A 13,689-nucleotide genomic window follows, 5' to 3' on the forward strand; every position below is an offset into this window, starting at 1 on the left:
GATTCTGGGAGAATGGCGTTGTGGTTGAAGTGTTCTGGTGGTTGTCAGACAACTTTGAACATGATCACACACACACACACACACACACACACACACACACACACACACACACACACACACACACACACACACACACACACACACACACACACACACACACACAGGTCTCTCAGGCTTAGGTAGGAGTGGGCATAATGTACCGCTTAAAGGTGCTCTGGGTGGCAGTGTAAACCGTAACACACAGTTACCAAGTAACTGATGGGAATTCTTATTCTAACACTAAGGGATGAATGATGAGTAACACACACAGCTTTCCACACCTTTTCTCCTACCTTGGTCAGGCAGCTGGCAGACGTTGGGGGGCACGGTCATATTGAGCACATCGTTGACTGCCGTGTCTATGTAGTGGCCTCTCTGGACGTCGTGCTCACTGTCCGTCTGGTCGCTCTCCTCGTGCCCGCTGTCCTTCAGACTATTGCCCTCCAGGTCCTTGAATGTCGATGTGCTACAGAGGGAAGGAGGGAGGGAGAGGAGGAGAGAATGTTGATTTCCTGTCACATCAACTTCAATCAGAAGCTCTCTCCTTTCTCCTTCAGCACCTCTCCCCCTCAATCTCTCTCTCTCTCTTTGTAGATCTATTTTTTTGCTCTTTCTTTCTTTGCTTTATTACATTTTTCTCAATCTTTTCCCTTTTTCACTCTTTCCTCCTTGACTGCTAAATGAACGTGTCTCTCTGCATCCTTCACTCTCACACAGCTCTCGAGGCACTGGAAACGTTGACACAAGGAGAGAGATGATAGGCATCTTCAGGAGGACTCCTCTTAACTCTGGCCTCAGCTGTATAAAGGACACGACTTCACAGCCTTCCACATTGTATTAGTGTAGGGAACAGAACCTTGCTACTCCTGCAGTAATCGGAAGGTGGTGATTGTGATGTTGGTGGTGGAGGCACAGATAAACTCTGTTGGGGCTTTTTGGGATTAAGAGGCCATTATTTTACTCGGCTGATAGCGGAGCAGAGAGGCTGCAGGCTGTTTCTAAAAGGGACAGCGTGGGTGCCGATGCACTGACTTCAAGGGCATCGCTAGTGTGAACCGTTGTGACTTTAAAGACCCACTCTGGACATTGACAGACGTTTTTATCATTTAAATTGACGAGATTATTATATACGCATTGATTCATTAAGAATATCACTTGTAAATGAGAGAAGAGAAGAAAAGAGAAGGAAAGAGAATGTAAGAGAAAGCCCTTCCCTCAGCTTTATAGCAAACCAAGTGTCATAGCTGCCGTTGTGTTGTTTTTCAAAAAAAAGGAGGGGGCCTTTAAAATGGGATGCAATCAATCACTCTCTACTGTTCAATCAAAGGGGTATAGAAAATGCTATGCGCACATACAGTATGTGCACAGATTGCATCTGTCTTGTTCGGGGCTTACAGCGAATAGAGGCAGGGGAGAAAGGCCATCAGCAGCTGTATAGCTCATGCATGAATTCCATTCATTTGATTGCCACCCCATTGGAACAAATTGTGCTATGCAAACAAGACTGGTATTGAGGGAGGGGGTGAATGTATACATGTACATCAACATGTAGCAGAGTGAGAGAGGAAAGAGAAGAGAAAGAAAGAGAAGGAAATAGAAGATAGGGAAAGAGAAGTAAATAGAAGAGAAGGGAAGAGAAGTAAATAGAAGAGAAGGAAAGAGAAGAGGAGGAAAGAGAAGAGAAGTAAATAGAAGAGAAGTAAAGAGAAGAGAAGAGAAGGAAATAGAAGAGAAGTAAATAGAAGAGAAGGAAAGAGAAGATAAGGAAAGAGAAGAGAAGGAAAGAGAAGAGAAGGAAAGAGAAGGAAAGAGAGGAGAGGGAAAGAGAAGAGAAGGAAATAGAAGAGAACAGAAGAGAAGGGAAGGAATGAGAAGGGAAGGAATGAGAAGGGAATGAATGAGAAGAGAAGGAAATAGAAGAGAAGGAAAGAGAAGAGAAGAGAAGACAAGAGAAGAGAAGACAAGAGAAGGAAATAGAAGAGAAGAGAAGGAAATAGAAGAGAAGAGTGGGAAATAGAAGAGAAGGAAAGAGAAGAGAAGGAAATAGAAGAGAGGGGAAAAAAGAGAAGGAAATGGAAGAGAAGGAAATAGAATGAAAGAGAAGGAAATAGATGAGAAGGATAGGGAAGAGAATGAAATAGAAGAGAAGGGAAGAGAAGGTAAGAGAAGAGAGAAGGAAAGAGAAGAGAAGGAAAGAAAAGAGAGAAGGAAAGAAAAGAGAAGTAAAGAAAAGAGAAAAGAAAAGAAAAGACAAAATAAATAGTAGCAGCAGCAGTTCCCATCTTTCCTGTGAGAAGCCTGCCTGGGAAAGGGAGAGAGAGAGGGAGTGCAGTGGTGGTAATGATGGCTCTACATCTCTGTGATGTTATCAGTGTTATGGCATCTGTCCCAGACCACAGGCCCACATGCTCCTAGGGGGGATAGCTTTGTAGTGTGCTGCAGAGGCCCCGCTCAGGCGCTTTGTTTACATAAACACAGGGAATCTCAAATGGGGATGGGCTCAAACAAAGGGAGGTTGGAATGTTTCCTAGCTGCAGGTAAAAAGGGGGAATTATAGTCCTGGCTGCAAACCCCCCCCGAATCGCTGCAGGCCGTTATTAGGGTTGTCTACACTACCCCCCTCAGAACCACTAACTCCCCTAATATCCTGCTTCAGGTGGACTCAGGAATGCACTATTACTAATACCTCACAAAGACAACACTTGTGCTCAGCTCAATGTTCTCAAAATGGCAGACAAATTAACTTCATTATTGGTACTTTCGTAACAGCATTGAGCTGATGTATTTTTATACACTGGGATCCAACTGCGCTGCGAACCTCTTGCAATATTGAAATCACTTTCCCGGCAAAAATGTTATTTGATTTCTTTTAATCTTATTTATCGTGATGTGTAAGTTGTTTTAAGAGCCGCGATTTAGCAGGAGTTTTTCATAATTGCTTAACGTGCAAGATGGATAATTGTTTTTTAATGGGAATGGGTAGAATTATTCATGATGTGAAAATAGAGAGTCATACAGGTGACCTAACAGAGCAGGGAGGGAACATTTTACAGTTGAATTCCAAATTGTATTCTTGATTCTGTCAATTTGTATCGAATACACAGAACAAACACTGATTTTCACAACATGCGCACTCATGCATTTGCAGCCAATACCATCAGACAATTATGGATCACAATGATTGATAGCGAAAAGAATGAAATTGTCTAATCGACAAGTACCTTTTGATAAGGTGTGCTCGGCTGTTTACGTAGCTGGAGTCGATATAGTTCTCCGTCTATAACAGAAGATTGGGTGAGGAGGGGGAAGAGGAGAAAGAGGGGGAAGAGGGGGGGGAGAAAAAACACAGAAGAGATGCATTTAATTACGTAGGGAACCAAATAATGTTACACCGGTAATTGCCTTTCAATATACATTTTATTTTACACAAAGGGCTGGTGAGCGAGCCTCTGCTTTCAAAGGCAGAAACCATTCTCTTTCAAAGCACACCCAGGGAGAGAGAAAGGCAGACTAGGAGCTGAGAGAGCTGAGGAAAGTGCTGCAGTGAGCAGGGCCTCTCCTCCCTCCCTCCCACCCTCCTTCCATCCTCTCCCTCCCTCCGTCAGACCACAGTCTTCAAAATGGGATCATTAGGGAGGACAGTGCATCACGCAGAGAGATAGAGCGAGAGAGAGGAGGAAGAGAAGTTTCCCTTTTTTCTCCTCTCTAGATCTCTCTCTTTCTCCTCAACCACTTTTGAGCAGATTGGAATCTATAAATATTAAATAAATAAAAGTGTGGAAAGAAGAAATTAAGAGCGTACCAGGGGGAATCTTAACTTTGAGCAATAGCAGATGAAAATCCAGCACGGAAGAATCTGCATATGATGGATCTCTGACCCACATAGTTCCAAGGCATCATGCGTTTAACTTTTTAACTTCACACATATTTATAGAAAGAGGTTGAGGGAGAGGGGAGCTCTGACAGCGGAGAGAGAGGACGTTGAGGCATCCCCTTGTGTCTGGTGAGAATCTACTCAGTAAAAGGAATCCAGCATTCAACATAAAAATAAAATCCCCCAACATGTATAGAAGACTGTTGTAGTGAGTTAGAGAGGAGAGTACTGACAGGGGAGAGAGGGGACATTGAACAGGTAGTCCTTTGTGCTTGGCCAACATCCACTCACATCCAGATAACATGTCAAGAGGGTATCAAAGGCACTCTCAAAGGACATCCCCAGGCGGCCCATAAAAAACTCCTTGATCTGACCCTTTCAACATACTTTGATAATATGCAGTTGTTTTCCTGTGGGAAGAGGGAGAAATTCCTCTCATGGACTCATTACATCCCAGATAAAGGGATAGAGAGACAGTCAATGGCTCCCATCCGGTGAGGAAGTGTTACTTCTCAAACATCCTGAAAAAAGAATCACCCCTAGATGAACGAGGTTAATGCAGGCGGTGGAGCGAACTCACTGATTATCAAATGAGGGACACTTCTTGCCGGCTCGGCCCTGCTGTTCAGGGGAGCGGGGAGCCGCGTGCAACGCTGAGGCAGCGAGGCAGCAACGCAGGGTGACCAAACAGATTTGGATTAAAAATGGCACTTGAGTTTTGCTTTCACCTTGTTAGACGGTGAAACCTAATCCCCGCCCTCTCCAGCTGAACCTGTGTAGGTTGAGGCAGGAACCACAATGCAGAAGAGAAAGAGAGGCTTTTGATGGTCTTTATTGAGACATCCTGACTGACTTAAAAACACCCCATAAAACATGCCCCCACCCTTCATTAAAAAGCAAAGAGAGTGAGAGAGAGGGGAGGGGGGTAGTGTTACCTGTGGGAAATAGCACCCTGTGACCCAAAATGTTTTTATTTAACTAGGCAAGTAAGTTAAGAACAAACTCTTATTTACAATGACGGCCTAGGAACAGTTATTCTGCCTTGTTCAGAGGTAGAACAACAGCTATTTACCTTGTCATCTCGGGGATTCGATCTAGCAACCTTTCGGTTACTGGCCCAACGCTCTAACCACTAGGCTACCTGCCACCCCGAAATAGCACCTTGTGATCCCGTTGTGGTCTTTGAAACAGTGGAACAGCTTGTTAATGCTAGGTAAATGCATGTGTCTGTGTTTGTTTTACTCTTTAGTAACACTGGAATTTTCTCCCTGAGCTTCAAATACAAACACAATGCAAGCATTATCATAAATATCATAAAGGTATCAGCGCTAGCATTGTTCTTAGAGGAACTCCCATGCTTTAACAAAGTACTGTACTTTAGTTCACAGAAGTGTAAAGTAAGTAAGTAGCCTTGTCTTGTGCGAGCTGGAACAGCTCATAGACCAGGAGCCTATCTCCTGTTTCTGTTGCGTGAGTCAGCTTGATGTACAAGTAAACCCTCTGGACAGGACACTAGTCGATCACAGGGCCTTACCCCCAATCTATCTCCCTGATGCTGAATGCCAAGCAGAGACACAACAGGTCCCATTTTTATAGTGTTTGGTATGACTCATTCATGGATTGAACTCGCAACCTTACAATCTCAGGGCAGAGGCCACTAATTGCAGACCGTAAATTAGGGGGGATTTTCCTATATAGGCATTTCTAGATATCACGTTACATCCATTGATGCTCACCATTTGTCTGAACCCAAAAGGGTTCTACCTGGAAACAAAAAGGGGTCAACCTGGAACCAAATAGGCTTATCCTACAGGGACAGCTGAAGAAGACTTTTGGAACCATTTTTTCTAAGAATGTACAACAGGTCTATTTCAACTATATTCTTATAGGGGCCAGATGTAAAAAAGTCTATTTGCAGGGGGGGGGGGGGGGGGGGGTTAATTAGAAAAGAAGTGGAGGGCACTCAACCAACGTGAGTAAAGGTGCAACCAAAACATTTGATAGGGCAAAATGCTCACTCACCATTTTTTAAAATTTTTATTATTATTATTAACTATTAAAAGCTTAGGTCATTTTAAAATGATCTGAAAACTAAGCATCTCAATAAATAACACAAATATAGTTAAAATCAGGTACTGAAAAATTCCAGTCTGAAGTTATGCTTTGAAATAATTTCCCTCAGTCATTAGGTGTTTTTTGTCACACTTCCTCTAACGAGTCCTTGTGTATCAGAGATGGAAACAGAAGGCACGTACGTGTTTCTGAGAGTCGTAGCTTTCAGGAATGGGGTCATAATGCTTAAACCATTCAAATTCTAGAGCCACATTCATGTGAAGAAAAAATGATCAACATGCCACATAGGCGCTAGAAACCTTGAGGAACCACACTATAGACATCCAAAATAGTGCTCCTCATTTTGGAACTGAAATTTGGATTTTGGCAGGGATTTTTTTGCAGACTTTTATTAATTTTCATAACTCAACCACCAGTCTAAATTAGTAAATGGGTCAGTTCTGGCCCATAGGCCGCCAGTTGAATAGCCCTGGTGTACTACAATGGTTAATTGTACACCAATGTAAGTCACAGTTGTTATGTGGGTTAAATGTCTTGTTTTTTCCACCGCCTCTGTCTAGTAGACTAGGCCTGCCAAAATACCTTCAATCACAGGCCAAATAAGGCCATTGTTTGTCGTCTCACCTCCACGCTGGCTAATTACCTCTGCAGCGAGATAATATTGTAATTAGCGAAGACGGCAGGGCAGGCGGCCTCCTGATTGAGATTTGAGAGATGACGATGCATCTGGACGCACTGAAGGTTAGCAGTTAGCTGCGGCGGGCCGCTTTTTCCCCTCCGTCTAATTAAACTTTAACTCATTGTTATCAAGGAGATAATTAGTAAAAAGCCATTTTAATTAACATTTTATTAGCTGCCCTTAATTCAGAGCGCACCATGGCGTGTTTGCTCAACAAGCAGTGGATAGAGAACAAAACTCCTTTGTTCCTGTCAGGCTTGACTCCATTAATATCAAACGTAATTGGGTGTCTGCAATTATTTTCGCTAGTCTTACCGGGGTTGGACGTGTACGCACTGTATGTAGATATATAAATATATATCGTATCATGTGTTTTTTTGGTGGAGTGCGCCACCTGTGCTCCACTTCGGTCCCAGTGAGCCCTCATTATAATGTCTTGATCTCCATCTAGCCCGGGCATTCAGTGAGAAGCTAATGTGGGAGTAACAAGGGGAAAACTTTATTAAAGACATACACATTTCCTGATAAATCTTACTCTGGATCGAGCCCTGTAATTGGTTTGGAATAGCAAGCATGGCATTGAATGTAGTCCAGAGAGGAGTGGTGGAGTGTAGTCCCGAGAGGGGTGGTGGAGGGTAGTCCCTAGAGTAGCGGTGGAGGATTGTCTTGAGAGGAGTGGTGGAAGGTAGTCCTGAGAGGAGTGGTGGAGGGAGGGATGATACTTAGGCTCTATGGTGGTTTAGTTATCTACACACTGGGCTACGTCATAAAGACTGCATTTCCCAAAATGCACTGCTCAGTGTTCACCACAAGTCATGTCATTGTAACCCCTTAAGAGTGGTATTCCATTTTTTTATTGTTATTATTTGTATGGGACAATATACAAATGTTTGTGAGAAAGATAATTGAAAAAATACAATTTTATTGAGTAAATATATTTATTGGTTTCTTTTCATTTTGATAAAAGATGAAAATGCAATGAATTTAAGGTTATTTGTTGACGTAAATATAGAAATGTCCTGATTTTAAGGTTGTCATTAGATTTGGGATGGGGTAAAATTAAAATAATAATGTGGTCCCCAGAAATTCTGGTGGAATAAATGTGGTCCCCAGAAATGAGTTATTCTAGGTCTTCTGCCCTCAAAATGATTTGATCTGTCATTCAACTGTACACTAGAACAGCTTACATGGACCCGTGCTCCCCCAAGGGACTCTATTCATCAGAAAAATCGGTGGCAATAAAGTGAGTGCATCCCCACTGGCATAGACGTCAGTTCAACCTCTATTTTTTATTTACATTTGGTTGAGTTGTCAACTAATATGAATTCAACATGAAATCAATAAAAGACTTATTGAGGTTAAAAGTTTGCTGAAAAAATTATGAAATTCCTCTTCTTTGATTCCTTTTTGCAAATGCAATCAGTTTCCCACATTGATTCAATATCACCACATGGAATTTTGTTGAAATGACGTGGAAAAAAACGTTGATTCTGTGGGTTTCCTCTATTATCACATAGGCAAACACAAAACAGAAAAGTGCACAACCTTGCCTAGTGCATTGATAAGGAGGCACTCTGGAGAGGGTCGTTCTGAGGCAGAATACGGACAGATACATTAGCAGGGTGGCTTCCTGTAAAGAAATGTACCATCCACCTCTATCTACTGTAGATGACCGGCTTTCAAAAGCCAGAGGAGGACATGTCAATATTTCTCGCTCTGAGGTTGAGTTTCAGGCCGATGGAGGATGAGGAGAGGCCCGCTTAACTACCGCGAGGCCACCGCAAATGGTACTTAATCAGGTTGGATAATGTGTTGTTGTGATCTGAGTGGCCCCAGTTTGACGACCGGAGTTACTCTATCCCCGTAATTATTGTTCTGTTTCGTCTGGAGAAGAGGAGGACAGTAGGTTTGCAGCGTTTTGGGGAGTTAAACAAAAGCGGGCCATTTTTCTGTTGCCGTGTGACTGATAGGTGGTGTCATAGTGAAAGGGGGATGGAGGGAGGGAATGAGGGAGATAGGTGACACTTTACCCCCAAGGAGTCTTCTCTATCTCCTAGCCCTCTAGCTCCAGCCCTAAGGCCTCCACATTTCCCCTCGATTCCTCCTGTGAAGGGGGCACTAGTGGGATCCTCCTCTGTGGCGCTCTTACTCCCGCAGCAGAGAGAGGAAAAGCAATCTCCCCGCTTAGTGGCTGCCGTGAGATTTGATTTGTCTTCCTTCCCAGTGTGACAATTGGTTCCGTAGTACGGATGCAAGTGTATTCATTGTATATGGGGGTGAAGGGGGCACACAGAAGAGAGAGAGAGAGAGAGAGAGAGAGAGAGAGAGAGAGAGTGTGTGTGTGTAGGAAAAGACGGGTTGGGAGCAGATACAAACACCAGGCCAGTTCAGAAGGTGTCAGGAAAATAGAAAAAATTATAACAGATGATAGAAATCTTGTCACACCACCGCCTCAGCAATTTATGTTTTTTTTATATTTTTTATCACTGTCAAGTCCCGATACATCAACCAATGCAATTAGCATTTACACAAGGGAGGGATGCAAAAAAATTGTGGACTAATTGAAGCGCCACACTTTCGCCGCAAATTATTCATTATTGTGCCGTGTCCTTGTTTTCGGCGCTGTAGATAAAATGGCCATTAGTTTGCCATTTAATTCCTTTCAGAAGAGCAAAACACTTAACTCAAATGACTAAAACCTTGCTGGGACTTGGTTGCAGTGAGGAGTTGAGTGAGTGGTGGTAAATAAAAACGTGCCATTGAGGTCTGGAAAGAGGAGCACTCCATGTCTGTCATGGATGCAGGCCTCTAATCCTGTCAAGTTGTTCTGCAGACACACTCGGCCGAGGCTGTATCACTTAAGTGAGTCACACAGCCTCTGGCTACACCATTCCTTCAACACTACATCTATAAATAAGAAAATAGTCCACAACATCATCAACGTAGAAAAAAACATGAACTTCCTCAATTAAAACGGATTGATGGCGTTCCATCAGGCTTATTTTCACGCCTGATTTGGTCCTTCACACTCTCGGTCTGCAGTCTCAGTGTTGACTCATCTTATAGCAGGGCTTACTCATAGGGTCCCTTGAGTCCCGGGAAGGACATTTTGTTTATATCCTCTTCCGCAGGAAGGGGACAGCTAGTAGGGATCAGTGAGAGAGAGGTGTGTGTGTGTGTGTCTGTGCGCGTGCATGTGCGTGTGCATGTGCGCGTGCGTGTGTGTGTGTGTGTGCGTGTGTGTGTGTGCGTGCGTGCGTGGTTATGGTTGTGCAGCCTCTCATCCTACACCCTGCTCTTGCACATTCTGATCGTGAAAAGAAATACTCACCCTTAAGCCTCTCACACTCTCTCTGTCACGCAAGTCTCTCTCTCTTCCCCTCTCCAAAAAACGCTGCTCTGACAAACTCTGATTTGCATGCCTGTTTTTCCGCCCCCGCCACCACTGCTACTGCTGACGCCACAACAGACCTGCTACTGTAGAACCCCTAACCAGCTCAGATTTGCTCTGTGTGGCACTACCCATGACAACACACCAGACCACCATAGCACCTGGTAGGAGTGGGAGTTATGCAGCGTTTACCAACAAGAGAGGGTGGAAACGCTCATCTAGACTGTATGGGTTGCTAATATCCCCCCCTTCACCACACACACACACAAACACACACAGACTTATAGAATTTCCTATTGATGCTGTACCATTTTCTAGGCTATAGATTTCCCTCTTCCGTCAGAGAAGCCCAGCCCCCTCAGGGAGGCTCAACCAGTAAACAGGGGGGAAAGAGCGCCTGAGGCACCACACCCATGGAACTAGTGGATGAGACTACACATTCTCTTTCTGAAGTCCGCCATATGATGAATACAAGGGTTAGAGTTGTTACCATTTAATGTCAACCAGCAAACTCAAATTACGGCCGATCTATGGTGACAAGAGGGCACGTCTGACGAATAACCTGCCACGTCCTCGACATCATTTCACTTCATCACCTGTCAATTCAGCCCCCAAACTCAAATTGCCACAATTGGGAATCAATCTTATTATGAAAGTGAGCGAGGAGGGAATGTAGTAATGGCTTTCTGAAAGCTGAGCTAAGAAATGGAGTTTACCACTTCTTTGTGTCAGCAGGCACTGTGGTATTGCTACTATGTTCACACAGAGAGACTGTGTCCCAAACGGTACTATATTCCCTATATAGTGCACTACTTTTGACCATGGCCCCTAGAGCTCAAGTCATAAGTAATTCACTATGTAGGGAATAGGGTGCCATTTGGGGCACACAAACAGAAAAGCATTGGCAGACTAATAGTGAATCAAACACAGGACTGACCTTGACCACATGTGTTGCGGTGTCGTCGGCATTGTTTTGACCCAACTATACAACCGGTCTACCGAGGGAGGAAACACAATGAAACAGATATGTCAACACAATACTCCTACTTCCTGGTTCAAGTCTTTCTCTATTTCAGATCTTTCTCTCTGCCTTCCTGTGTGAAACGGAACAAATATTTGCCCATTTTGTTTGAAAACAATCGCCAACTGTTCATCCTAATAAATTGAGGAAAAGGAAAGATGAAGAGGTGTGGATATTTTTTATTTTTTTCCTGCCTCGGCATCTCTGGTTACACACACACACACACACACACACACACACAGAGACAGACAGACAGACAGACAGACAGACAGACAGACAGACAGACAGACAGACAGACAGACAGACAGACAGACAGACAGACAGACAGACAGACAGACAGACAGACAGACAGACAGACAGACAGACAGAGATTTCCCTTGTGTTTTGATCCTGTAATAGTGTAAAAGCCTCAATAGCCAAGCACAGGCTATAACATCCCAGTCAGGCCTGTATAAGCTTGGTCTCCTTCGGCTCCATTTGTGTGCAAGTGAGTGGAGATGTGATTAATTATACATACATTAATAGCAAAAGTATGAATAATTCATGAGGTCGTCAAACGTCAAAGCTACTTTCCCTCCCTTTCAGCGTGATGAAAAGATTTTTAATAATAGACCCCCGTCCAGAAGTCTGTTGCTGCATTCCAGAGGACGGGGCCTGAGAGGGTTTGTTTTAGCCTGATCTTGTTGTTGTCTTACTAGAGAGAAGCATTGTTCTAGCCCACCGCACCCAGTCAGAGAGAGTCGGAGAGGAGTGGAATAGCACCTGTGTTGTGCTTTGTCCGTGTATCTGCCTTTGTGGTAAAATGCAAATGAGACGAAGACAATGTATCCACTGAGTAGCAGGTTACCTGTGTAACATCAAGTTCAGTAGAGTCACGCCATTGACATATAGAGAAGGGAGGATGGGGAACCGTGGTTACATTTGAGACTTGTGTGTGTCAAGTGTGTTAAGACAATAAGTGTGTGTGCGTGTTTGTATGCGCGTTTGGGTGTGTGTGTGTATGTTTGTGTGTCAGCGTGTGCCTTTTTTAAAGCTATCTATTATGCCCGTCTGTCTTGAGCAAAATCCTGAAGGAATGCATCGAGATTAAGATTTGGGGTTTTACATACTAAAAAGGGGAGGGAGAAAAAACTTGGCTATCACGTACTAGCTTTTTCAAAGGGATGAATCGGCTTACTTTTCTCTTAAGCCTGTGGAACCTAATCAAACTCAAATAGAGGGAACTTCCCCTGAGGCAGTCCCAGGGGATTTCCCTTCATTTGGAAGTCAGGACAGAAAAAATAAGGAAAAATCTAAATAAAATCACTCTCATCCCAAAACCTGTCATCTGAGACAGATGGACAGATACATCGGAATTCCCTGAACAGGCCCTGGAATTCCAGAAATACCTGGAATTAGATGAATGGTGGAAGTTGGAACGTTTAATCGGAATGTGTAATCCATGCAGATTTACCAAATTTCCTGTTCTTCCGGCGATAGGTATGAAACTGGTGTTGCTACCAGTCATTTTAGCTTTCCAAGTGAATTAACCTAGCGAGGATTTCGAAGGACTTCTTCTCAATTGTGGCCTCTATCTGTTCACCAATGTAACAGGGGAGAGGGGAGACTAATTTAATGTAATCATAATTCCCACCGCTTTTAGTGAATGTTCCTTCCCTTTCACTAAATCCAAATCTCAAATAGGAGCAACTCTGCAGCATCTCGCCCACATTCTTAGCGAATAATCCTACATACTAAGAGTGGCACTGGAAGTAGGCTGAACTTTAATGAGTAGGCTGTGCTGCTTTACACTCTAATACAAATATACAGTATAGTAGGATATATTGTAGGATACAGTATTACTGAGTACAGTATATAAATATGATTCACAGTACAGCTGTGTGCCGCAGGATGACGAACAAGCCAAACCTTGAATTATTGTACATAATTAAATTATTGAATAAACATTTTCCTATGACATAACGTTTGATGTCTCTGGGTTCTAGCGGGTGTACAGAAAGCTATCAATCCAGGACAGCGCACTTTGTTGTGACCACATGACACAACCTGATATGGTACCTCAGGGGGCTATGTTTTCGCCCAAAATATCTGATGTACCTCAGGGGGCTATATTTCCCCCCAACATATCTGATGTACCTCAGGGGACTATGTTTTCCCCCAACATATCTGATGTACCTCAGGGGACTATGTTTTCCCTCAACATATCTGATGTACCTCAGGGGGCTATGTTTTCCCCCAACATATCTGATGTACCTCAGGGGGCTATGTTTTCCCCCAACATATCTGATGTACCTCAAGGGGCTATGTTTTCCCTCAACATATCTGATGTACCTCAGGGGGCTATATTTCCCCCAACATATCTGATGTACCTCAAGGGGCTATGTTTTCCCTCAACATATCTGATGTACCTCAAGGGGCTATATTTTCCACCAAAATATCTAGCAGGCAGATGGCTGCCGTGTTGGGTTGTCGTTTCATATTCCATATTCTCTCTCTCTCTCTCTCTCTCTCTCTCTCTCTCTCTCTCTCTCTCTCTCTCTCTCTCTCTCTCTCGTCCCCGTCTTCAACAGAATGACAAGGCATCTTTCCAGACATTTTTGTTGGATGAAGAT

General features: G+C 43.6%; 1 protein-coding gene across 7 annotated transcripts in view; it reads right to left on the reverse strand.

Moving 5' to 3' along the window:
• Positions 1 to 13,689, reverse strand: part of pcdh19 (protocadherin 19) — a 96,294-nt gene that overhangs the window by 42,604 nt on the left and 40,001 nt on the right. For 4 of the 7 annotated variants that reach the window (XM_014199081.2, XM_045717989.1, XM_014199077.2 and 1 more), the window contains exons 3-4: positions 3,261 to 3,316; positions 321 to 505 (exon numbers count right to left, since the gene is read on the reverse strand). In XM_014199081.2, coding sequence (XP_014054556.1) covers positions 321 to 505; positions 3,261 to 3,316 — 241 coding nt within the window. The remainder of the gene's footprint in view (positions 1 to 320; positions 506 to 3,260; positions 3,317 to 13,689) is intronic. The other 3 variants (XM_014199082.2, XM_014199078.2, XM_014199080.2) reach the window with 1 other exon arrangement.

Source organism: Salmo salar, chromosome ssa05 (genome assembly GCF_905237065.1).
Source record: "Salmo salar chromosome ssa05, Ssal_v3.1, whole genome shotgun sequence".
Taxonomy (NCBI): domain Eukaryota; kingdom Metazoa; phylum Chordata; class Actinopteri; order Salmoniformes; family Salmonidae; genus Salmo; species Salmo salar.